The sequence below is a fragment of the Delphinus delphis genome, chromosome X (assembly GCF_949987515.2).
Source record: "Delphinus delphis chromosome X, mDelDel1.2, whole genome shotgun sequence".
NCBI lineage: Eukaryota > Metazoa > Chordata > Mammalia > Artiodactyla > Delphinidae > Delphinus > Delphinus delphis.
Genome location: NC_082704.1, coordinates 85,969,785 through 85,995,923, shown reverse-complemented (window position 1 = coordinate 85,995,923; position 26,139 = coordinate 85,969,785). Strand labels below are relative to the sequence as shown.

General features: G+C 43.3%; 3 protein-coding genes and 1 non-coding gene across 5 annotated transcripts in view; 2 read left to right on the top strand and 2 right to left on the bottom strand.

Moving 5' to 3' along the window:
* ZNF157 (zinc finger protein 157) overlaps positions 1–26,139 on the top strand; it is a 505,987-nt gene that overhangs the window by 203,984 nt on the left and 275,864 nt on the right. The window lies entirely within an intron of this gene.
* SYN1 (synapsin I) overlaps positions 1–26,139 on the bottom strand; it is a 43,799-nt gene that overhangs the window by 7,936 nt on the left and 9,724 nt on the right. For both annotated transcript variants that reach the window (XM_060002435.1, XM_060002436.1), the window contains exons 2-5: positions 24,388–24,445; positions 24,193–24,284; positions 22,138–22,294; positions 21,877–21,966 (exon numbers count right to left, since the gene is read on the bottom strand). In XM_060002435.1, coding sequence (XP_059858418.1) covers positions 21,877–21,966; positions 22,138–22,294; positions 24,193–24,284; positions 24,388–24,445 — 397 coding nt within the window. The remainder of the gene's footprint in view (positions 1–21,876; positions 21,967–22,137; positions 22,295–24,192; positions 24,285–24,387; positions 24,446–26,139) is intronic.
* TIMP1 (TIMP metallopeptidase inhibitor 1) lies at positions 2,938–6,526 on the top strand. The gene is made up of 6 exons (XM_060002956.1): positions 2,938–3,079; positions 3,921–4,049; positions 4,802–4,881; positions 5,065–5,191; positions 5,440–5,564; positions 6,256–6,526. The coding sequence occupies exons 1-6, from the start codon at positions 2,938–2,940 to the stop codon at positions 6,424–6,426; spliced, it is 774 nt and encodes a 257-aa protein (XP_059858939.1). The 3' UTR covers positions 6,427–6,526.
* LOC132419106 (U6 spliceosomal RNA) lies at positions 21,485–21,591 on the bottom strand. Its single transcript, XR_009518116.1, has one exon. It is a non-coding gene; the product is annotated as a U6 spliceosomal RNA (small nuclear RNA).

The window sequence follows — 26,139 nt, the reverse complement described above, 5'->3', positions numbered from 1 at the left end:
TTACCGGGATGCTCTGATTAGCATTCCAGGGAAACCAGGCTGAAATGGCAGGTGACGTAACACAGGCACACACACAGCTCACAGAGGTGACAGCACATCCTCAATTCCATTCGCAACCCAGACCTGTTTTACATGGGCAGGCACAACTCCAGAAGCAGCACAAAACATACTGGGTTTGGGACTTCCCCGGTGCCGCAGTGGTTAGTCATCCGCCTGCCAATGCAGGGGACACGGGTTCAAGCCCTGTTCCGGGAAGATCCCACATTGCCGCGGAGCAACTAAGTCCCGTGTGCCACAACTACTGAGCCCACGTGCCACAACTACTGAGCCCGTGTGCCACAACTACTGAGCCCACGTGCCACAACTACTGAGCCCGTGTGCCACAACTACTGAGCCTGCGTCCACAACTACTGAAGCCCGTGCGCCTAGAGCCCATGCTCCGCAACAAGAGAAGCTACCACAATGAGAAGCCCCATGCACCGCAACGAAGTGTAGCCCCCGCTCTCTGCAACTAGAGAAAGCCCGCGCGCAGCAGCGAAGACCCAATGCAGCGAAAAATAATAAATAAATAATACAATTAAAAAAAAAACACTAACAAAAAAACCATACTGGGCTCAGGTACACTCAAGTACACACACACACACACACACACACACACCACAGAGGGGCACACACCACCTAAAGGCACACACGCAACCCTCAGAGGCAGAGACACAGCAGGAAACTGTGTGCAAGCACACATGCACACCGCCCCCCGCCCCAAGGTTTTTAGGCTCTTTTCACAAACCTTCCTTGTTTTCTCTGGACCTGAGCCTGAACACAACACTGTGTATATGTGTATGCGTGTGCCCACACATGTGTGCATGCAGTGAGCTCTGAATACTGGGATCCCCTGGCCAACCCGAGGTTTGAATCTTGGCCTCTCCTCTTCCTAAGGCCATGTTCAACCCCAGGCAGGTCACTTAACCCTCTCTGGGCCTCAGTTTCCTGATCTGTATAAAGGGTACAATCAGGCCCAAGCACTTGGTGTGTGTGGGGACTGCCAGGTGTCTGCTGTGCACACCCAGCTGGACCCCACGCCCCCCAAACCCATCCAGCTCGCCAGGTGGCCATACAGCCGGACACCCATCCATGAAACCCCACCAGTTTCAAAACCTGCACAATAACCCGGGTCCACATAACCCCTCACATGTAGACAGTGGGCAAAACTCTGTGCTGACTCAGGTTTCAAAGTCATGATGCTGCAGCAGGACTTCCCCTTTGCACCCACCACCAACTTAGCCCCCGTCTCATTCACTCTCATTCCCCACTTTCACAATCAGCTTCTCCAGATTCCTGGTTTACTTCTCTTCCCCCTTACCTGGTCCTGCCCGCCCCCCCAAAAGAGTCACTTCTTCACTCTCCTTCCTGGGCAGATCACTTGACCCCTTTGTGTATCTCATTTTCCTCATTGGTATAATGAGAACATGAACAGTCTCTAACTCACAGATGTTGTGAGGAACACATTAGTTATTTTGGGCAAAATGCTTAGCACAGTATCTGGCACACAGGAAGCCTCCATCCTCAAAAGGTGTTGGGTACTATTATTATTATTGGTTTAATATCCCTAGGTTAGCCAATATTAATTAACAAGGAGGTAATCGGGATTGACTGACAGATAAAGTACTTCCAAAGATTTTAGAGCTGTGTTTGATGCATAGTAATAGTAAGCACTTCATAGTGCTGGCGGTAGTTTCTGTTGTGGTGGTAGTGTTGGTGGTGATGGTTGTGCTAACCACTCTGAGTTAATCAAGCTTAATTAGCAAGGGGGTAATGGGGATTGGATGAGAGAACTACACAAAGGCTTCAGGGCACAGTACACAGTAAGCGCTCCATAAGTGGCTCCTATCATCACTACCGTCATCATTATTATTATTGGCCTGTCCTCCCTGACCTAACCAAGGATGTTAATCGGCCCTCAGAGCCCTTTCCCAGGACCCCAGGGAAGATTCAGGCAGCATCTGGAAGCTGGTGGACAGAGATTGCCTCACGGCTGACCCCCACCAGGGGCGTGGGAGGGTTGGTGGGGAAGGGGCAGGGCAGGATGGGAGGGGATCAGTTTTCTACTGACTCACTGGCCTCTTTCACCACCATTCAACTCCCCCACCCCAATGCTCATTCATTCACCAGCAACCTCCCGGCTTGCCAGGACTGTGCCCAGCCTGGGTTAAGATCCTGGTGCCAGTTAGCCTAGGTTCAAATCCCAGCCATGCCCTGTGGTCCTGGGAAAGTTCTTCAATTCCTCTATGCCTCATCTGGGAAATGGGAATAATACCGATAACCATCTCAGAGGCTTATCGTAAGCTTTAAGTGAGATAAATTATGCCGAGTGCCGCCCGGTACACAGTTGGTGCTATATAAATGCGGACTATTTGCCTGTGTTTTGTTTTTTTTTTTTGAGAAGGGGTAAGACCCAGGCTCTGGCTCCATCCAGGCCTCCTGAATTCCAATCCCAGTTCTGCCACTTATTAACTGTGACCTTGGATAAATCACTTAACCTCTCTGTGCCTCAGTTTCCCCACCTTGTATCCTTCCTCCATTCACCTGCCCTATCTCCCTTCACTGCTTCTACTTGTTTGCTCTGCCGCTCACCGCCCCCCCCCAAAACAGTAGGTGCACAAGAAATTCTTATTGAAGGAATGAACTAATTTGGGCTTTAGCCATGGGGATTTTCGGGAATGTGGGTGATCGGATAGATTTTGGAGTCTTTAGGGAATTGCACTGGGTGGAATCCGGCCTGTAAGCCCTCCGTGAGACCGCCTGGAGGGACTGGTGCCTGACGTGGAGATGGGGGAGGGGGATGGTCAGGGCGAGGCTCAGGGGGAGGGAGAGGAGGAGGGTGCATCTCCTTTTCGGCAGCCCAGGGCCCGCCCCTTGGCCTCCACGGATGGTGGGCGGATGAGTAATGCATCCAGGAAGCCTGGAGGCCTGTGGTTTCCTACCAGCTGCCACCCCGCCCCTCGCTTGGATATTTATCCTCCGCTGCTCCGGCCCTGCCGCCATCGCCGAAGACCCAGCGCCCAGAGAGGCTACACCAGAGGTAGGCAGGGGCTTGGGCGGCCCGCAGGGCCTGGAACTGGGCTGGAGCTTTCCTGCCTGATGATACTCGGCTGCTCAGCCTGGCCAGCGGGTACTGGGAGCCTAGGCTGGTCCAGGGGAAGAGGGTGGGGGCCTGGAACTGCTCCCCCAATCCCGACACTCCAAATTCCTTTGAACCCTTGACATCCATCCTCAGCTCCCCGAAAGCCATGAGCCCCTAACATCAGATGCCTCCCAAGCTGCCAACTCCTCTAAATTCCCTCCCTGTCCCCCAGCAACCCAAACCCCTGATGCTCCCTAAACTCCCCCAGCCTCCCAAATCTCTAAACTCAAAGCTTCCTCTGAACCCAAATCCCTCAGACACTCCCACTCCCTTAAGCCCCCAAACTCCGTCAACTCCTTAAATCCCCAACCTCCTCCAAATTCCTCAACTTCCCTCAACTCCCCCACCTCTTCCACCTCTCAATATGCGCAACCCCCAAACTCCCAGCCTCCCCGAAAACTCCAGCTCCCCAAAGCCCAAATTCCTCAGCCCCCCACTTTCCGACTTCTTCAACACTCTTAAATTCTCAAACTCCCCAGCCCCCTTATTCCCCAAACGCTAAAGCCCCATAACTCCCCCACTCACCTAGTCCCCTAAATCCCTCAAACTCCACAACTCCTAAACTCTCCTGACTCCCTACCCCCCTAGACTCCCCTGGGCTCTCAAATCCCCAAGCCCCTTAAAATCCCCAAACTCCCCAACCCGGTGTGTGTGTGGGTAGAATGGGGTGGGAGGCCTGCCCAGGTACATGGATCGGCTGAGCTGGGGGCCCTCTGAACCCTCCTCCCCACCCCCACAGAACGCACCATGGCCCCCTTTGCACCCCTGGCCTCTGGCATCCTGTTGCTGCTGTGGCTGACAGCCCCCAGCCGAGCCTGTACCTGCGTCCCACCCCACCCACAGATGGCCTTCTGCAACTCCGACCTCGGTGAGTGTATCCGCCCTACCCACACACTCTGGGCTTCGGTTTCCCTCTCAGTCCAGTGGGGTTCACAATGGTGCCTACCTCTAGAACAATTCCACTCAGCCCCACACTGACTCTGCTTTAGCCGCTCTGCCACCCCCACACTTTCTTGATTACTCAAGGCCCAATCCCACCTCAGGGCCTTTGTACTGTCTACTTCCTCTGCCTGGTATACCCGTCCCCCCAGGTATCCACATGGGGATATCCAAATGTCACCCTCTCAGGGTGGCCTTCCCTGACCACCCTGTTCAAAACTTGAGCCCCTGTCCCCTACTACTCCTGATCCCCTCACCCAGCTCTGAAGTTCCCCATCACAATACCATCTAACTTCCTATAGACTTAATTATTTTGCTTGTGTTTAGTCTCTCTTCTCCTGGCTAGAATGTGAGCTCCACAAGTAACGGATTTCTGTGTTTTGTTCACTGTTATGTCCCTGACACCAAGAACAGTGCCTGGCACAGAGCAGGCACTCCAAAATATTTGTTGAGTGAACGAACACATGATGAATATGTGAAAAAAGGCTTGAAGCAGTGCTTGGCTAACAGTAGGCACCAACATACAGATGAAGCAATTAACAAATGCATAAGTCACTAGGGTGCTGTCCGGCATTCAGCAATCCCTATTTAAGTATGTGCTTTGCTAGTATTATCATTGTGATTATTCTTATTGGCTCATGCAGTCCCTTTTACTCGTTTTTTTCCCCTGTTCTCCTGCAGTCATCAGGGCCAAGTTTGTGGGGACTGCAGAAGTCAACCAGACCACCTCATACCAGCGTTACGAGATCAAGATGACCAAGGTATCCCTCCTGCCCCTTCCCCCAGCAGTTCCTAAAATCTTCCTCCCTGTCAAAATAAAAGCCTTTGGCCACTGGTTTGGCGAGGAAATTAGCTGTGATATCAGAGTGCTATACGACTTCAGGGAAGAATGTGGAGTGGGAGGATTATGTCAGTAAAAGATTCTTCCCCTCATCCATTGACAGATGTTCAAAGGGTTCAACGCCTTGGGGGATGCCTCTGACATCCGGTTCATCTACACCGCCGCCACAGAGAGCGTCTGCGGATACTCCCACAGGTCCCAGAACCGCAGTGAGGAGTTTCTCATAGCTGGTGAGGCCCCGCCCCATCGCCCTGTGCCACGCCACCCCTCCGCTGCTGCCTGGCAACTGCAAGAGGGAGGGGAGGCTCTGTGGGAATGGTCCCAGTTGAAATGGGGACCGCCCCAATTTCAGCCTATCAGAAGGCTGGGGCTTTGTCCAGCGGGGTCTGTGGTCCTGGGACACCAATCTGGCGCCACTCTGTCCCTGGCCCAGCCAATCAGAATCTGCCTGTTGACCCCCCCGCCCCCACCCACGCAGGACAACTGTTGAACGGGAACCTGTACATCACCACGTGCAGTTTCGTGGCTCCTTGGAACAGTCTGAGCTCCGCTCAGCGCCGGGGCTTCACCAAGACCTATGCTGCTGGCTGTAAGGAATGCACAGTGAGTCCCTGGACATTGCCCGCCGCCTGGAGAGCAGTCCTTGGGGTCTTCCCCAAACCACGGCTTGTTTTTGGTTCCCTCTGACTATTCCTTGTCCCTATGGCTGCTTCCCAAACCCTAGGGATGTCCTTGATCTCTCTTGCTGTTCCCTCAAATCTGAGACTGTTCCCCTGGACATTCTGCTTGTTCCTTTGCCCTGTGTCTGATACCTGGGAATCCGCTGTTTCCTGGACTTTCTGGCTGCTTCCTGTCCCTCTGACTCCCCCTTGTGACTGCTCGGCCACTCTGTTCCAAGACTGCTCCCTGATGGCCCTGAATGTCCTCTGACCCCAGTGACTATCTCTGAGCCCCACGTCTCCTTATGCTTAAGTTTCCTGCCCACCGATTGTTCCCTGCTACTGCCAGCTGTTCCCTATCCAATGGGACAGGTCCCCAGGAGACCTGCCTGACTGTTCCCGCAACACCATTCCGGGAAGCTGATCATTTCCCTGGATTGCTGTCACCTCCTCAAGCCCAATGACTGTTCCCCACAATGGGAGGGAGTGTTCTTGAGTCTGTACCCAGGTGGGGTGACACCAGGTCTCCCCAGCAGCTCCAAGTTAAAATCTGAGGAGCAGAAAGTTATCCTCTGGAGGGGAGGTAGGGGCAGGAGGAGAAGCCCTCAGAGATGTGTCTCCCTCCCCTCCTCCAGGTGTTTCCCTGTTCATCCATCCCCTGCAAACTGCAGAGTGACACTCATTGCTTGTGGACGGACCAGCTCCTCACAGGCTCTGACAAGGGCTTCCAGAGCCGCCACCTTGCCTGCCTGCCCCGGGAGCCAGGGTTGTGCACCTGGCAGTCCTTGCGGCCCCGGGTGGCCTGAATCCTGCCCCCAGCAGAAGCTGAAGCCTGCACAGTGTTCACCCCCATTCCCACTCCCGCCTTTCTTTCTCCAAGACAATGCAATAAAGAACTACCACTCAGCAGGCAGTGTCCCTGTGTAGTGTCTGGGAACAAACCTATGTCAGACGACCTGGTGGGAGCACCCTGGGACCAATGCTGAGGGGGTGTGGCATGGGGTCCAGCTCCATGGGTAGCCTGGGGGCTGGCCCTACCCTCACCCAACCTTCAGTACTTCTCCCTGAAAAATGGGTCTCACAGTCCCTACCCAGAATCCTTCCGAGGTCTGTGCTAGGGTTGGAGGATGATAAATGGGTGCATTCATTCATTGGGTATTTGGGGGGGGGTCAAAACACATGAAACTCTCATAACAATAACTTCCTGTGTAAGATTACTAACAGTGATTTTAATTTCTAGACTGGCAGTGTAGTGTAGTGGTTAAGAGCCTAAACACTAGAGCCAGGTCATTTGCAGTCAAATCCTGCCCCTTCCATATACTAGCTCTGAGACCTTGGGGAGATCATATTACCTCTTTATGCCTCAGTTTCCATATCTGTAAAGTTGGTATAAAACGAATGCCTAACTCCTAGGGACAATGTAACTTTATGTGTAAAGTGCCTGGAACTGTGTTAGGCACATAGCACTTACAAGTATTAGTTAGTAGTAGTAAGATAAATGTAATTTAATGTGTAACTTTAGTAGTGATCATTCTTCTCACTAATGATTATTTACAATATTGAAAATTACATTAAATGTCAGGAATGATAATTTACAATATTGGAAATGATGTATAATATCAGTAGTAATAATTGAATGCACCCTGGAAACTTTAGTTTAACTCGTGATCCTGATAATCTCCCCCACAGATGTTACAAATATTTAATATGCTCATTTGTTTTTTCTTATTACTATGAAACTTTTACACTGCTTCCCAGTGTGCAACTCACCCCACTTAAAAATACCAACATTTAAAAAGACTTCTGAGGACAACCCCTTCCCCAGTGATAACATTCCCCACTATAAAGTCCTCACTGTGGACATATCACCACATTTATAAATCTCTATTGTTGCCAAAACTACAGGTGACAAATCTCTAAGCCCTTGGTAAATGTTTCCTTTGAAAAGTCCCCTCTCTTCATTGTACAAATACCTCTTTCACAAATACCCCACTAACAAATACCTCTGTTGAGCTACCCTCTTTATTCATAAATATCCCATTGACATATCTCCATTGAAGACCCCCCCATTGACAAATATCCCCATTCACAAATACCCAGCAGTAATCTATCACCCACTCATGGACCCCAGTGACAAATATCTCTCTTCATCATTACCTAATCCATTGGCATATCTCCTATGACCACTCAGTTGACAAATCTCTCTATTCATAAATACCTTTCTATGACATAATTCTCATTGACAACCTCTATTGACAAATCTTCCCATGTGTTCTACTGGCATATCTCCCCATTCAGACATGCCCATCAAAATGCTCTCATTGTCAATCTTCCTATTCAGAAATACCCACCACTGATATCTACCTCATTGATAAGCCCACTTTAAAACCTTTCCATTCATAAAACCCCATCCATCCATATAGCTCCTCTTGATTGACTCCCCCCATTGACACATTTCCCCATCCTTAGATATCTCTAGTTGGAAAATCTCCCTGCTGGAACAGCTCCCAATATATTACCCTATATGTTGAAACATCTCTCCACACCCCCCAATGACAGATGAAGAGGTAGATTTCTATACGAACAACCCTTCCTTTTTATCAATACTGACACCTACGTCTCACTCTCCAGCCTTGGACACTTACTATGCCAGTAGTGGTGAAATCTGAGGACCAACCCCAGTTATACTGTAGAGCGCCCACCAAAGGAAATGATTAGGGCACAAGTTCTCTCTGGATGTAGGGGTGAAGGTGGAGTTTAAAAAAGAGATTAGTTGAAAGTCTGCATGAGAAGCTGTGAGAACCCCAGACACACCCCAAATACCAATCCCCACTCCAATAGAAGGCTGAAGACATGATCTCTTATAAGAGTAAAACAGAGGGTTCAAATGGGCAGGAATGCCCAGGCCGCACCTCCCTGTTGTTGACTATTTATCCACCACTGAGCTTGGGCCTCCTGCTGAACCTCTGTGGAGAGCTACAGCTCTGATGAATGGACGTGGGGCCATTGGTACCAGAGGCCCAGTCTCAGTGTCCTTTCCCCGCCACCACACCATGGGGCCTCCCCTGACCCCAGGCCCCTGGAAAGTAGTAGTGTTAATTAAATGTTCCCTGAATCTTCTCTTGATTGGGGGTGAGCTGGGCCAGGGAAAAGTCATGCTTCAACTCCCCCCACCCCTACTGTGTCTCCAGGTCCTTGCCATGAGTTCCGACTTCCTGCTGGTCCCTGCTTTGCTCCTGGCTCTGTCCCTGACCACCCTTGGGCTGGCCCTCATACTGTTTATTGTAACTCAGACGTGGGTAAGTCTGGGTAGACCTCAGAGAAGCCTCCGACACAGGGACTCACAGTGAGGTTCCAGAAGGGTGGATAAAGCCCCTTGAGGTGGTTGAACCTGGATGGTAGCTGCTCTGCAAACCCTTTTTTTCCCAAGAGTCTTGGGGACAGGGAAAATCTTGAATGTTTGAACCCCAAGGGGTCCCCTGACACATTTCTCCCACCCTTAGTCCTTGTGGCTTAATTCCTGGGTCTTCTCACTGAGACCATGAGGCATTATGAGTTCAAGTAACCAGGGCTCCCTGCTCACCTCTTCCCTGTACCCACCTCCCCACCAAAATACAAGCCCCTACCTTGCTCTGACTGAGGGAATAGGGTGGGTCTTTGAGATCCAAAATCTAATGATGCGATACTAAGACCCAGCCCCTCACCCCATAAATGCTCCTCAGTCCCAGTGTCCCTCTCTCTTTTCCCCCCTCACAGACAATCAACATTCTGAAAGGGGTCCTGAAACTCTGGGTCATGAAAGTATCCAAATATAAAGAGCAATGTGGTTGTATCTATCTACACACCCACCAAGAACAGTGGTGGTGACATCCATGGGGAGAAGTTTTCTTCTATCTCAGGTCAGCCAGCCTGTCCCCACCCTGCATGGACTCCTCATCCTCAGACTTCTGGCTCTGTCCCAGCCCTGGAACAAAGTGTCCCTCCCTGGGGCATTCTTCCACCAAATACACCCAACCTCAGGATACTGTGCTCCTGATTTCAGCCAACCACAGCAAATTCTGTCCCTGACCCATAATGCCCTGGATCTTTGGGACTGACCACCTGGGGATCACAATCTGTCTCAGCCAAATGACATCTGGTCCACACTTTACTGACCATCAGGATATGGCATCCATCCCCTCTAGGCTCTTTGAGGGTTGGGAACCTGCACTGAGTTGTGTAGCCTTGGAAGGGGCTCGGGGAGGAGTATATCAGGAAGGTATATTGAATATCTACAGGTAAGGATGCCCGGGCCTTGAGTGTGCCCCTCAGGTATGCCTGCAGCCACAGCTCCGCCCTGTTCTTTCTGCTCCCTGTTCCTGTTTGCTGGTCCCTACTTCCTCTCCTGATCTCCTTCCCCTGCTCCTTCTCTGTGTTCTATCCCTCCCCCCGCTGCTGTGCCCTCTTCTTGCTCTCTTCTTTCCTCTCTGCTCCCCACTCCTCTTTGTTTCCTCGCTGTTTGCTATTCCCTTTCATGGGTCCCTGGCTCCCCTGCCTATCCTTAGCGTCTGTGGCCCTTCTCTTCCAGGAGCAGAAGCTATGAGGAGAAGCGAGTGGAGGAGTGCCCTGCCCAACCACCCCCAGGTGCCTCCCTGCCACCCCCGCAAAGCCACATACCTGAGTCCCAACCTTGCACAGTGTCCGTGGAGGGACCTCTGTTTATCTGAGCACTGGCAAGAAGAACATGAAGCCATGAACTTGGCTGCCTTCCCCGGTGACCTGATATCTGCTATTGAATCTTCCTGTACAACAGCCTCTGGCCTTGGACCCAGACTTCTCTTCAGCCACAGTGGGCTGGGGACGCTTCACCTCCTTCAACATCACAAACAAATCTAAGCCCATCAACCTCCCCCCACCACCCCCTCAAGCCTCCCAAAGACCACCAGCTTCTAACTGTGCTAGGGATCTATCTGGTTTGTGTTGTGTTTCTTGATCTGGGTGCAGAAGACAGGAGTGTGTTCACTTTGTGAAAATTCAATGAGCTGTACACTTATGATATGTCCCCTTTTCCAAACTTGTTATACCTCAATGAAATTGGCCCCTCAAAACAAAACCCCATAAGCTACAAGAATATACTGTACAGCACAGAGAATATAGCCAATATTTTATAATAACTGTAAATGGAGTATAATCAATAAAAATTGTGAATCACTATGTTCCACACCTGAAACTAATATAATATTGTAAGTCAACTATACTTCAATAACAAAATAATAAGTTAAAAAAAAGAAAGGAAAGAAAAAGAAACCCCCAGCCTCTTGACATATCTCCCTCGCTCTTTACTTCAATTGCTCCCTCACTCCTGCTCTCTCTCTTTTCACACAATCCCCACATCCCTGACCCTGTTGATTCTCACCCCAAGGCACCCTCTCTTTCCTCATAGCACAGGGACCATGAATCCTGGGCCCAGAGAGGGGACTGGATCCAGAGAGACCTTGGTGTTGGACTCCACCCGTCGCATCATGAACCCTCTGCAAATATTTGCTGAGCCACAAATCACCCGGAGTGTAGGTAGCAAGGGAAGGGAAGTCCTTATTCCCATAGCACCCCACCCTCTAGGTCTGCATGACCAAGTTGATGTAAGTAGATCACCAGGCTAGGAAAGTCGGGGTGAAAAGAAGTCAAACTGTGCTTCACAAGATCTTCCCTGTGCCCCACCCCTGACTGGTGACTATTTAGACACATTGAGCTGAGTATCCCTGAGGATTCCTGGTGGTCTCCAAACTGGATGGGAGTAGATGGGGTAGGGGGGCCAGAGTCCTGATATGTGTCTTCCAGCTTCAAAGTACGGGGTGGCGCAAGACTGCTCCCACAAATCCAGGCCTAGCTTTTGCCCCTCCATGCTGCACAGTGGGGTTGGGGACAAAAGAGGAAACAGGGGAGGCAAGCTGGCCTGTGGGAAGTCTAATGCTTCTGCCACCACTCGCCACCATTACCCACCATTAACTTTGTCTTCTTCCTGGCCTCTGAAGTCCTGTTCTTTCTGTCCCTTGACAAAAATAGCCTCTGCACAGCTACAGACAGCCAGGAGGTGCATCTGCCCTACTAGATATCAGGAATTAATGAGAAAATATAGTTATTAAGACAGTACTGCACTGGAACAGGTATAGAGAAAGTGACCGACGGAGTAGAACAGAGAGTCCTGAACTTGCCCCACACATATATAGGATTTTAGGATATGACGGAGGTGGCATACCAGATCAGTGGGGAAAAAAGCGTTGCCTATAAGGAAAAAGATGAAACTGGATCCCTACCTATCTCACACTGTATGTGAAAATCAATTTCAAGGAACACATGTAATAAAGATGTTTGGAAGAGTGCTACTTGATTGCTACATTGAGAACAGTGTAATGTAAGTGAATGGATGTGATGACCCCTCTGTAATGCATGTAGAGAAGCATTAAAGAAAACATGTAATAAAGATGTTTGTAAGAATGCTAAAAAGAAACAGAAAAAGAAAATCAACTTCAGATGGATGAAGAACTTAAATGTCAAAAACAAAGCTTGCCACTTTTATCATCTACTAAATTTCCATATGTACATGGATCTAAATCTGGGTTTTTAATTTTTCTTCTTTTACTCTGTTAGTCTATCTATTCATGTGTCAGCATCATATTGTTTAAATTAGAAAAGCTTCATAAAGTGTTTGCTGGCAAATGCATTAAACTCCTTGTAGGCTGGTAGGGCTAGTCCCCTCTCATAGCTCTTCTTTTTCAGGGTTTTCCTGGCTATTCTTGCATGTTTTCTTTTCCATATGAACTCTACTATCAACTTGTCCAGCTCCAGATAACAGCTTATAGGTATATTTTGGGGGATCACATTATATTTATAAATTAAAAATAGAGACCTAAGAAGGGGAACTGACATCTGTATGATGTTAATTAATCCTATCCACAAATAAGGAATGCCTTTCCAGTTGTGTAAGTCTACCTTTGAGTCTTTCAGGAGTGTTTTAAACTTTTCCTCATATAAGTTTGCACACCCCTTGCTAAATTTATCCTGAAATACTTTATCATCTTTTTTGTTGTTACCTTAAATGGGGTTTTCTCTTCTATCTGGTTGTTTGTGTATATGAAAACTACTGATTTCTGTATGTTGACTTTATATTCTGCTATGTTATTAAGTTATTTTATTGTTTGAATTTGTTATTGGTTCTCTGGGGGATTTCCAGATATACTATCATATCATCTATTAACAGAGACATTTTTACATCCTCTTTACCCATTCTTGCATCTATAATTGCTTTGCCTAGTCTAACTGCATTGGTCTAATACCTCTAAGTATTGTACAATGTTGAAAAGGAATGGAGACAGTGGGCACCTTGCTTTGTTCCTCACGTTAGTGGAAATGCTTTCAAGGTTGTCCTATTAAGTTGATAATAACTTTCAGATTGAAGTATACAAATTTGATTATGTTAAGAAGGCATGAGTTGATTTCTATTTTTGAATGATTTTATCATAATGGGTGCTGAACTTTGTTAAAGGCTTTTAAAATATCTATGGAAATGATCATATGACTTTCTCCTCAGATCTATTAATATGTTGTATTATATTAATACATTACCTATAACAAACCATCCTCGCATTCCAAGAAGGAAACTTACTTACACAGTTATGCTATCTTATTTTCTTAATTTAGTTCTGGATTTGTTTGCTAATATTTTATTTAGGATTTTTGCATTGATATTTATGATTGAAAATGGTCTATGCTTTCCTTTTTGTGTTATCAATGTTATAATTGCTTTAGAAAAATAATGTGGAAGTTTCTCTTCATTTTCTGTTCTTTGTAACAATTTATGTGGCATTGGGATTAACTGGTTTCTAACAGTTTGGTAGAATTCCCCTGTGAAACCATCTGGGCCTGATGCTTTTTTAGGGGGTAGTTCCTTAATAACTTTATTGCTTTTATGGAAATTGACCTGTTAAGCTCAAATGGGGTCGATTTTGGTAAACTGTGTTTCCCTAGAAAATTATCCATTTCCTGTAGGTTTAAAATTTTATCTGTGTATGCCTTTTATTTTAACTTTTGGAATCATGCTAACATATTACATTTAAATGCATAAAATTAAGTCAGTATAGATGGGAAAAAACCTAAAATTTAATATAAAGGGAAACAAACTATATTTGAAATAACATGAGTAATATAACCATGTTGAATGACAAAATGAACTAGACCATGTAACATTTGAATACAGTACTTTGTATATCCTCATCTAAAGACATAAAAAGGGCAAACAAATCTCAAGCTATACCTTACTACAGTTGTTTTTCACAGTGGTACGGGTGTTGAAATTCTAAAAATACTTTCTGTGTATTGTAGGATTGAGCAAATGAGTAAATATATTGATGATGCTGGAAGCTAGGGTTCTCAATGTTAGAGAAGAGAAATATAAATATAGAAAGGGGGAAGGCTAGAAGGAACCCTATGTTGTGTCGGATTAGAATTGAAAGTATCGGGGATCCCAGCTCAAAGAGAAGAAACTCCTCCCAATTCCCTGGTCCAACTGATTGCTGATCACCAGGATCCTGTGAGTTTCTGCCCAGAATGAAAAAAACAGTTTTCATCAGATACACCACACTAATACTGGTAGGAATGCTTCCCTCCTGCTGTTCCAGTGACTTGCTGATCTGCGCCCTTTCTCCTTCAGTGGAGCCAACCTGCACAGTGAGACAATGTGGTGAGGCACCTCCTGTGGATAAAAGGCGTGTAAATCCAGACCCTTCTCCCTCCATTTTCCTGCGTGTGATCTTGAACCAGTCAAGGGCGACCCTCTCTCCATGACTTCTGTTCCTCTCAGGCTCACATCCCCCCGTCTCCCAGAGATGCAGGAAGGAGGAAAGTGTGTGAAGTAAACTCTGAAGAAGTCCCAGATGAAGTGACACAGCCAGGAAATTTCAGACTAACAAAACTCTGGGGGAATTTCATGACATTGGAAACACAAAGGATCCAATGTGGAAGGCTGATCCAAACTTGGCAAGGAGGATGACAATTTACAAAGCATAGAAATAATGTAGGCTCCCTGTCATCAGGTATGCCATGAAAAGAAGGCAGTCACTGCTCACACTACTGTTGATAAGTTTATTATAAAGAAATAAAACAATTTAATTCTAAAAAAAAAATAGAAAGTATCAGGGGAATTCCCTGGCAGTTCAGTGGTTAGGACTTGGCGCTTTCACTGCTGGGGGCCCAGGTTTGATCCCTGGTTGGGGAACTAAGATCCCACAAGCCGTATGGTGTAGCCAAAAAAAAACCCCAAAAAGTATCAGTATGAACACATTTCATATAATTTCATATATATGTATATATAAAATTTCATATATATATATTTCATATATATATAAAATGAAATTTCCTAAGCTCCGCACAATGAGAGGATCTAGAAGCAAGGACATTCCAGTAGCAATGAGTACATCTAGCTCCCAGATCCTGGCTTTGAAATACCGTTATCCTAGGGTTGTGAAAGAACAAGATATGCCTGGAGGTGACGTTGGCCGAAATGCCAAGTAAGGGCCTATAAAAATCCTCTCTTCCATAAAAGCAATGAGAATATTGGTAAAAATTGCCACAATCAACTTTATCAGAACTCTGGAAACTGACCAGAGGTTTACAATAATTCAGGAAGCATTTATTGAAGAAAAAGGCTGAATCTCACTAAGAACAGTAAGTTTTGTGGCATTTGAACTTTTCCTGTTCCCATTCTCTTCTTCCCACTTCCACAACAGATTTTAAAATCAACACCCTTGCAATTCTGATGAAAACACAGCAGGCTGGCTAGCAGCCAATGGAGGAAGCAGAACAGGGTAGGAGTTCCTCCAAAGCCCCATTCCCAGAAACTATCTTTATTTGACCTGTATGGCACTTCCCCAGAAAACTCCATTCACAGGACTTGTCTATTTGACCTGACTCAGAATTCACCTGGTGTGAACAGTTTTTCTTGGGGGTGCTTTTCAAAAATAATCAGCAGCAATTGTTTAACACAGCAGCTGTTTGAGGCAACAACTACAGTTAAGACAATCAACAAGCTGGCCAAAACTTAACAGAAAAATCTGAGTAATAAGATGTTCATAGGAGGTTTTGAAAAGTTCTGACATATTCCTAGGAATCTAGAAAGCCATAAATATGCATAATGCTGTGTGCATGCCTAGGATCTCTGGCTGACCTTGAGGCTCTGCACAAGCAGGAAGTAAAGGTTAAGGCAAAGTTGTAAACAGCCTGCCTGAACATTGAAGGCATGCCCCAACGTGCCCTCAGAGCTCATCAGCAAAGGCTGGGAGACTTACTAGATCCAAGTGTTTAAAGAAATATCTGTCCAATCATTAGTTGACCACTAAGCTAATAAAGTAGAGACTTCAATGACCATATATGACAAAGAATATAGACTTTACAGAATTAGTTCAAGAAAGTCCCTAAAAAAACCCCCAAAGAAAAACAAAAGCAAACCTTGGGGAAGAGGGGGAATCTGATTTCCAGAGTTGTCACATTATATTATTTAAGATATTCAGTTTTCAACTAAAATTTATAAGACATGCGAAGAAACAATAAAGTATGACCCAAACACAGAAAAATAAGGCAGTCAGTAGACACTGTCCCTGAGGAAGTCCAGATGTTGGAATTAATAGACTATAAATCAACTACTTGGAAGATTTTCAAAGAACTAAAGGAAACCATGTCTAAATATCTAAATGAAAGTATAAGAATGGTGTTCTAACAAACAGAAACTATCAATAAAGAGATAAAAATTATAAAATAATAGAAATTCTGGAATTGAAAAACACAATAACTGAAATGAAAAATTCATTACAGGGGCTCAACAGTAGATTTGAGCTGGCAGAGGAAAGAATCAGTGAATTTGAAGATAGGCCGACTGAGATTATCCAATCTGAGGAGCAGAAAGAAAACAATAACCAAAATGACTGGAGCCTCAGGGGCCTGTGAAACACCACAAGCATGTCAACACACACATATTGGGAGTCCTAAAAGGAGAGAGAAAAGAGAAAAGTGAAATAAAGAATATTTGAAGGAATAATGGCTGAAAACCTCCCAAATCTGAAGAAAAAGATTAATCTGTACATCCAAGAAGCTCACTGAACTTCAAATAGGATAAACTCATAGAGATCTACATCTAGGCGCATCATAAACAAACCTATAAAAGTGAAAGACAAAGAGAGAATCTTGAAAGTAGTAAGAGAGAAGTGACTTTTCACATACAAAGGATCTTCAGTAGGACTGACAGCTGATTTCTCATCAGAAACCTTGGAGGCCAGAAGGCAGTGGGACAACTTATTCAAAGCACTGAAAGAAAAAGACTGTCAACTAAGAATTCTATATCCTTCAAAACTATATTTCAAAAATGAAGGAAAAGTTAAGACATTCACAGATAAGCAAAAACTTAGATAATCTGTCACTAGCACACTTCTCCTACAAGAAATACTAAGAGAATCCTTCAGGCTGAAATGAAATGACACTAAACAGTAACTCACATACACATGAAGAAATAAAGAGCACCTGTAAAGGTAACTACATAGATAAATATAAAAGACAGTGTGAATGCATTTTTTATTTGTAATGCTTTTTTCCTCCTATCTGATTTAAAAGATAACTGCATCAAGCAATAATTATAAGTCTATATTCATGGGCATATGATGTGTAAAGATGTAATTTGTATGACAATAATAGCACAAAGGCAGAGTGAGGGAATAGAGCTATAAAAAGGCAAAGATTTTCTTAATACTATTGAAATTAAATTGGTTTTAATTAAAATGAGAGTGGTATAAATTAAAATGTTAATTGTAATCCCCAGGGAAACTACAAAGAAAATAATTTTTTAAAAAACATGGAAAAAGAAACAACAAGAGAATTAAAATGGCACACAGGAAAATATCTATTTAACACAAAAGTATGCATTAATGGAGGAATACAGGAACACAAAAGGCATAAGTAATATAGAAAACAAATAGCAAAATTACAAGCATAAATTCTACCTTATCAGTAATTACATTAAGTGTAAATTAATTAAACACTCCAATTAATAGGTAGAGATAGGCAAAATAGATGAAAAACATGACATAATTATATGCTGTCTATAGGAGACACACTTTAGATTCAAAGATACAAATAAGTTGAAGGTAAATGAATGGAAAAAGATTTACCATGCAAATAGTAACCCAAAGAAAGCTGGAATGGCTATACTAACATCAGATAAAATAGACTTTAAAACAAAAATTGTTACTAGAGATAAAAAAGGACATTTTATACTGATAAAAGGGTCATTTCATCAAGAAGATATAACAATTGTCAACATATATGCTAACAACAAAGCCCCAAATACATGAAACAAAAAAAACAGGCAGAACTGAAGGGAAGAAATAGACAGTTCAATAATAATTGTTGGGACTCTCCTGGTGGCACAGTGGTTAAGAATCTGCCTGCCAATACAGGGGACACAGGTTCAATCCCTGGTCCAGGAAGATCCCACGTGCCATGGAGCAACTAAGCTCGTGCACCACAACTACTGAGCCTGCACTATAGAGCCCATGAGCCACAACTACTAAGCACATGCACTGCAACTACTGAAGCCCGTGTGCCTAGAGCCCGTGTTCTGCAACAAGAGAAGCCACTGCAATGAGAAGCCCACGCACCACAATGAAGAGTAGCTCCCGCTCGCTGCAACTAGAGAAAGCCCATGAACAGCAACAAAGACCCAATGTAGCCAAAAAAAAAAGCAAAAAAACAATAATTGTTGGAGATTTCAATACTTCACTTTAAATAATGGATAAAACAACTAGACAGAGGATAAACAAGGAAAGAGAAGACCCAAACAACACTATAAACCAACTAGACCTAACAGACATCTATAGAACATTCCATCCTACAACAGCAGCATAAATATTCTTCTCAAGTGTACATAGAACATTCTCGAGGACAGACTATATGTTAAGCCACAAAACAAATCTCAATAATGTAAAAGAGCTGAAACATACAAAGTATGTTCTCTGACCACAACTGAATGAAATTAGAAACCAATAACAGAAGGAAATTTGGGAAATTCACAAATATGTGGAAAGTAAACAACACACTCCTAAATAACCAATGGGTCAAAGAAGAACTCACCATGAAAATTAGAAGCTACTTTGAGATGAATGAAAATGAAGACAACATACAAAAATTGCTTAGAGGGAAATTTTAGCTGTAAACATCTACATTTAAAAATAAGAAAGATATCAAATCAATAACCTAATCTTCTTAAGAAACTATACAAAAAACAAAAACAAACACCAGAGAAAGCAGAAGGAAAGAAGTAATAAAGATTAGAGTGGAAATAAATGAAGTTGAGAATAGAAAAACAATAGAGAAAATCAATGAAACCAAAAGTTGGTTCTTTGAGAAGATCAACAAAATAAGCAAACTTTTAGACTAAGATTTTATTTTATTTATTTATTTATTTATTTTTTAAACTAAGATTTTAAAACAGAGAAAACTAATTACTAAAATCAGGAATGAAAGAGACATAACTACTGACCTTAAAGAAATAAAAAGGATTATAAGAGAACACTATGAACAATTCTATGCCAACAAATTAGAAAACCTAGTTGAAATGGACAAATTTCTAGGAAGACACAAACTTCCAAAACTAATTCAAGAAGAAATGGAAAATCTGAATAGACCTACAATAAGTGAAGAGATTGAATTAGTATTTAAAAAAACAAAAGAACTTCCTACAAAGAAATACCCAGGACCAGATGTCTTCACCAGTGAAGTATGCCGAACATTTAAAATAAAATTAACACTAGGGACTTTCCTGGAGGTCCAGTGGTTAAGACTCCATGCTTCCACTGCAGGGGGCGCGGGTTTGATCCCTGGTCAGGGAATTAAGATCCCACATGAGCACGGCACAGCAAAAAAATAAAAAAAATTAAAAAATTAAAAATAAAATAAACACTAATCTTTCATTAACTCTTCCTACAAATAGAAGAGGAGGGAACACTGTCCATTTCATTCTATGAGGCTACTATCACCCTGATACCAAAACCAGACAAAGACATCATAAGAAAACTACAGATCAATATCCCTTATGATTATTGATACCATAATTTTCAACAAAATACTAACTGAATCCCATAGCATATAAAAAGGATTATATGTCAGACCAAGTGGGATCTGGCTGAAGAATGCAAGTGTGACTCAATTTGCATGAAAATCAATTAATGTAATACACCATATTCATAGAATAAAGGACAAAAAGCCGTATCATATCAATAAACATAGAAAAAGCATTTGACAGAGTCCAGCATCCTTCCATGATAAAAACACTTCAACAAATAAAGAATAGAAGGGAACTTCATCAACACTTAGGTAGCAGTTAATAAATGTCAGATGCACTGTTGTAACCACTTTATGTTCATTAAATAATTTAATTCTCACATTAACTCTGTAAGGCAGGAACTATTATTAGCCATATTTTACAGATGGGAAAACTGAGGCACAGAGCATTTAACTAACATTTCTTATGTTCGGAAGCTAATAAGTTGTGGAGTTAGGATTACAATACAGAAATTCTGACTACAGTGTCCATGTTCTTAACCATAGTCAGCTATACTGTCTCTCAGTGAATGTAAAATAATAATAATGATAAACAAACTTGGTTTCCTAAGAACTAATGATTTGATCTTCATCTGTTAGTAAACTTAATTCATAGTACTGTTGACTTATATCAGTGACCATAATTTGTAATACTTGTAAGAATTTTTAACATTAGTACCAATGTTTATTTAAGTTGGTAAAGCTGGGTCAATATTGATATTTAATTGTAATTTAATTCATAAAACTGGTGATGTTTATTTATATAAGTAAACATAATTTGTAACATTGTAAAAACCTTGTCAAATTAGTTATAAAACTTGATGGCATTGGTAATGGTGATTCAATTTCTTTTTTTTTCCAATTTCTATTTGTAACTAAAACCTGATTCATAACTGTGGTACTCATAACTTATACTAGTAAACATAACTTTAATATTAGTAATTATTTATGATATCAATTGGATGTTAACCATATTAATAATGACTTCTGTTAGTAACTGTAGGATAGCTCAAAACATAGGTACTCATAATTTATATTAGTAATCTTAATTTGTAACATTGGCAGTAATTTGTAACAGTACTTTACAATGTTTGTACTAATAGTTTAATTTCTTTTAGTAATTATAACTTAATTCACAACATAGGCACTAATCATTTATATTGATGATCTTAATTTGTAACACTGTAATAAACTGTAATCTTAGTTGTAATATTTGATGATATTAGTAATGGTAATACAATTTTTATTATTAAGTATAATATAATTCAAAACAGGGACTTATAATTTATATTAGAGCATAATTTATAATATTGATAATAATTTGTAATAATAGTTATAATCTTCAATGATACTAGTAATAATTACTCAAATTCTATTAGGAACTATAATTTAATTCATAACATTGGCACTCACAATTTTTTATCAATAACAGTAATTTGTAATACTGGTTATAATTTATAATATTAGTGATTATATTTGTGGTAAAAGTAGCCAACAATCCAATTTTCTATTTGTATACAATCTAATTTTTAACATTGCTACTGATAATTTTTATTGGCAATCCTAATTTGAAACACTATCAACATTTCTATCAGGAGGAATATTTGGTAACGTTAGTAACAATGACTTGATTTGTATATGTAACATAATCTGATGTGCATCATTTTTTTTGTCTTTATTGAATTTGTTACAATATTGCTTCTGTTTTATGTTTTGGTATTTTGGCCGTGAGGCATGTGGGATCTTAGAATTATGGAACGCTTCATGAATTTGCGTGTCATCCTTGCGCAGGGGCCATGCTAATCTTCTCTGTATTGTTCCAATTTTAGTATATGTGCTGCCGAAGTGAGCACCATAATCTGAATCATTACATTAATTCTGTTAATTTACACTAGAAATCAGTTTTTTAATACTGGTGAGAATAGATACTATAACAGGATCAATGATTTAATCACACTTGTAACTACACAGTAAATTCCTGGTAGTAATAAACCGTATCACGAAGCAACGTCACCCTCCATGTGCATGTGCCGGCTGCACTCTCTGATAGCATACCACTGGTAATACATCCATTGGCAATACTATTGCAATAGGCACGATGCTTTTCCCTCCAGCTCACTCCCTTTCCCCAGACTCACCATCTCTTTGTGATTGGGGTAGAAGGTCTGATCGATTAGAGGGAATTCCTCTGTCCCCAGTTTCTTGTGCAGTCGAACCATCTGAGCGAACTATGAGAGGCAGGAGAGACGGGTCAGCAAGTCCCTTTACCTGGAGGGAGTCTCCAAGCTGGGACTCCAAGCTTCCAAACTTCCTCCGTTCCCCCAGATCACAGTGGTTTCAAGCTCCCGCATGCATGTATGAGCTGTTCCCTCTGCCAGTAGCACCCTTCTGTCACTTACCACCCAGGGCTTGTCACAGAAGTTGTAGACAGAATGCAAAGAGTTAACGCTGGGGATTCCGGCATACTGCAGCCCAATGACCAAACTGCGGTAGTCTCCATTCCGTGCCATGCTGAAGGCATGCTGGCGGATCAGCACGAAGTCTGGTTTCAGAGACCTGGGGTGGCAAGGGTAGAGTGTAGATGGTCCTCCCAGAAGCTCCCCACCACCTTTAGAATAAAGGTCAAGTCTTGAAATCTCCACAGCTCCTAGAAACTACACAGTGGTTTCTTACCTCAGCCACATACACAAGCTGTTCCCTCCACCACATGTGCCCTTCCTACCCTTTCCTCATCTGGTGGCCCTCTTAAGCCTTTCCTGCCTGCTCCTTTCCTCACCAAGGTGAGCTTGCAACTTGCCCGCTCAGCTCTCACAGCTCCCAGTCACAATCTCTCAGACTACTTCTGTCCACGAAGGATGCTGCCCAGAATAAATTCCAGCCTCAGGGCCTCTACATGGGCTATTCCCTCTGCCTGAAACGCTTCCTCCCTAGATTTCTACATGCCCCACTCCTCCACCTCCTTCAAGTCTTTCCTCAAATGTCTCTCACACTACTGGTCTACCCCCAACCAAACTGCAGACCCTTCCCCAATCCCTTCACCAATCCCTATATCCCTTTGCTGATATTTTTTTCTGAGCACTTTGACATTTCCTTCTTTATTTGTTTATTGTGTGTATCCCACAGTAGAATGTAAGCTTCACGAGAGCAGAGGGGTTTTTTTGTTTGTTTTTTTTTTGCGGTACGCGGTCCTCTCACTGTTGCGGCCTCTCCCGTTGCGGAGCACAGGCTCCGGACGCGCAGGCTCAGCGGCCATGGCTCACGGGCCCAGCCGCTCCGCGGCATGTGGGATCTTCCCGAACTGGGGCATGAACCCGTGTCCCCTGCATCGGCAGGCGGACTCTCAACCACTGCGCCAACAGGGAAGCCCCGAGCAGAGGGTTTTTATTTTGTCTTTTTTGGGGTCTGTTTTGTTCACTGCCAGGACCTCAGTATGTACAACAGCTCCTGGCACACAATAGATACTCAATAAATATTTGTTGAATGTAAAATGCTGAGAGCAGCACCTGGCATGCAGTAGATGCTCAAGAAATGTTTGTTGAATTAATATTTGGTTGGCCAAAAAGTTCGTTTGGATTTTTCTGTAAGATGTTATGGAAGAACACGAACGAACATTTTGGCCAATCCAATAACTGAAAAGTTTGGCTTGTGGTCTTCTGGGATCCTTGGCTCTTCTCCACAAGAGAAGCTATCTCCTTACATTCTGTGCCTAAGTTCTTTTTCTAAAAATTGGAATATAATTGGCACGTTATATGTCAATTCTTCTATAAGTTTAAGGTGTATAACATGTTGATTTGATACATTTATATATTATAATATGATTGCCATTGTAGCATTAGTTAGTACCTCTACCATGTCACATAATTATTTCTTTTTTCATGGTGGGAATAATTAAGATCTGGTCTTTTAGCAGGTTTGCTGATTATGATACAATATTGTTGTCTGTATCCACCGTACTGTGGATTAGATCTCTAGGATTTATTTATCTATCAGTTGCAAGTTTGTACTCTTAAACAACATCTCTCCTATTCTTCCACCCCACCCACCAGCCTCTGGCAATCACCTTTCTACTCTCTGTCTCTATTAGTTTGGCTCTTTCAGATTCCACATATAAGTGATAGCATACAGTATTCCTCTTTCTCTGTCTGATTTATCTCACTTAGCATAATGTCCTCAAGATCCATCCATGTTGTCACAAATGGCAGGATTTCCTTCTTTCTCATGGCTGAATAACATCCCATTGTGTGTGTGTGTGTGTGTGTGTGTGTGTGTGTGTGTGTGTGTGTGTGTATCACTTCTTTATCCATTCATCTGTTGATGGATACTTAGGTTGGCTATTGCAATGTGCCTAAGTTCTTGCTCACAGAAGGATGGGAGGGGAGGTAGGGACTCTCCCTCAGCTCTAAGGGAGCCCTTTTGCCTCCCCCATAATACCAAGGTAACCTTTTTACACTCACCGCACAACCTTCACCCCATTCCGAAGGACTTCCATGTCCACAGAGAATCCACCATTGGCATGAGCCACGAGGTTGAGATCAGAGAATTCAGCCTGGGAAGGAAAAAAAATCAGGGATTCATGCACATCACACAAAAAAGACCACTCAGTTTGCAGTCTGGACAGTTGACCCCCATGTCCACCTGCCCCAACTAACCTGTTCTACTTTAATGTCAATTTCTCCATGGATCTTTTTCCCTTTGAAGTATTTCGCCCTGAAGAGGAAAAGCAGAGCACATCCGTCAATGCTCCAATCTCAGGAAGACGAAACCCAGGCTGGTCCTTTGACCCCTTTGCCCCTCCAGTGCCACTAGAGAAACTATAATGTGATTTATAATTGTTGAAATACTTTGAAAAACCTAACAGTTCTTTGTGAACAATGAAGTCTGTTGTAATCCTTGTGGAGGTATGTAAATGTCAAAGGAGATTGCAAACTATAAAACAAGTTCTTAAAACACAGAGAGCAGGCATTTCCCAAAGTATGGTCTGCTTGTCACACTGCTATCTGAAAAGCTTTGCAAAACAAGGAGTGCTTTGTAAAGTGTAACATACTTTGAAATTGCATGGAGGTTTGTAAATGGTAAAGAACCTTAGGGGGTATATATATATGGAGTGTGCCCAGGTATGTGTCAGCACCTATGTCTGCTTGTGTGGCCTGAAGCATCTCTCTGCTCTCTAGCCCCTTCCCAAGGAAGAACACATTCACCACGTGTGGTTGTGCACTGAGAGGGACACAGCAGCCATGAGTGGGCAGCTGCACTAGAAAAGGAGGAGCAGATTGAAGGGTGCAGGCTGGTGGGGGTTCTACAGAAGCCAGAGTCAGCCATGATGAGGGTGAGGAGGAATGCAGCTGAGGATGAGGGGAAGCCACAGGATCGGAGAGGCGTAGGAACAGCAGTAGATACATCACGAACTGCTAAGTCACTGTCCCTGGGCCCATTCCCATATGGGCTTCTCCCCCAGGCCCAGGATTCCTTCCTGACAGACTTCTCCACAGACAGAAGCTCATCCCCAATCAGGTTTCCCATAGAAGAAGGCTGAGGGGAGGAGCCACTCCTGGGATTGCCTACATGCACACAATCAGGATCTCTGATATACACAGCACAACCGGCCCTAGTGATTTCACTGACATACCCCTAAGACCCCAAGCACAGCTATTTTCTCCTCTCTCTCCCTCTTCCCTCCTACCCCCTACTCCATCACTGACACTGTCCCCTCACAGATGTTGGAAGAGAATCTCTTAGACCTGTGCATTTTTCATTTAGAAAATGATGACGATCATATGATATCGCTTATATGTGGAATCTAAAAAAATAGTACAAATGAACTTATTTACAAAACAGAAATAGACTCACAGATGTAGAAAACAAACTTATGGTTACCAGGGGGAAAGGGGGGAGGGATAAATTGGGAATTTGGGATTGACATATACACGCTACTATATATAAAATAGATAACTAGTAAGGACCTACTGTATAGCACAAGGAACTCTACTCAGTACTCTGTAATGACCTATATGGGAAAAGAATCTAAAAAAGAGTGGATATATGTATATGTAAAACTGGTTCACTTTGCTGTACACCTGAAACGAACACAACATTGTAAATCAACTATACTCCAATAAAAATTTTTTAAAAAAAATTAAAAAATTAGATGAATGGAAAAATAAATAAATAAATAAATAAAAGTGATATATATATATCACTTTTTGACCATATATGTAGTGGATACTGTGGTATATATATATGATATATATCACTTTTTTAAAAAACTTTTTTAACTTTTTTGACCATAAATATAGTGGATACTGTGGTGTTCTGCTCAGATCTCCTCTTCAGGGTCAATGCACCCTGAATATCAGCTGTTGAAAGATCACAGCTGTGTCCCCTTGGGAATTGTCTTCTGTCAC

Coding starts and splice junctions, on each gene's coding strand:
- TIMP1 (XM_060002956.1), top strand. CDS start 2,938: ATGAGTAATGCATCCAGGAAGCCTGGAGGCCTGTGGTTTCCTACCAGC. Junction 4,050..4,801: donor CTTCTGCAACTCCGACCTCG/GTGAGTGTATCC, acceptor GTTCTCCTGCAG/TCATCAGGGCCAAGTTTGTG. Junction 5,565..6,255: donor CTGGCTGTAAGGAATGCACA/GTGAGTCCCTGG, acceptor CCCCTCCTCCAG/GTGTTTCCCTGTTCATCCAT.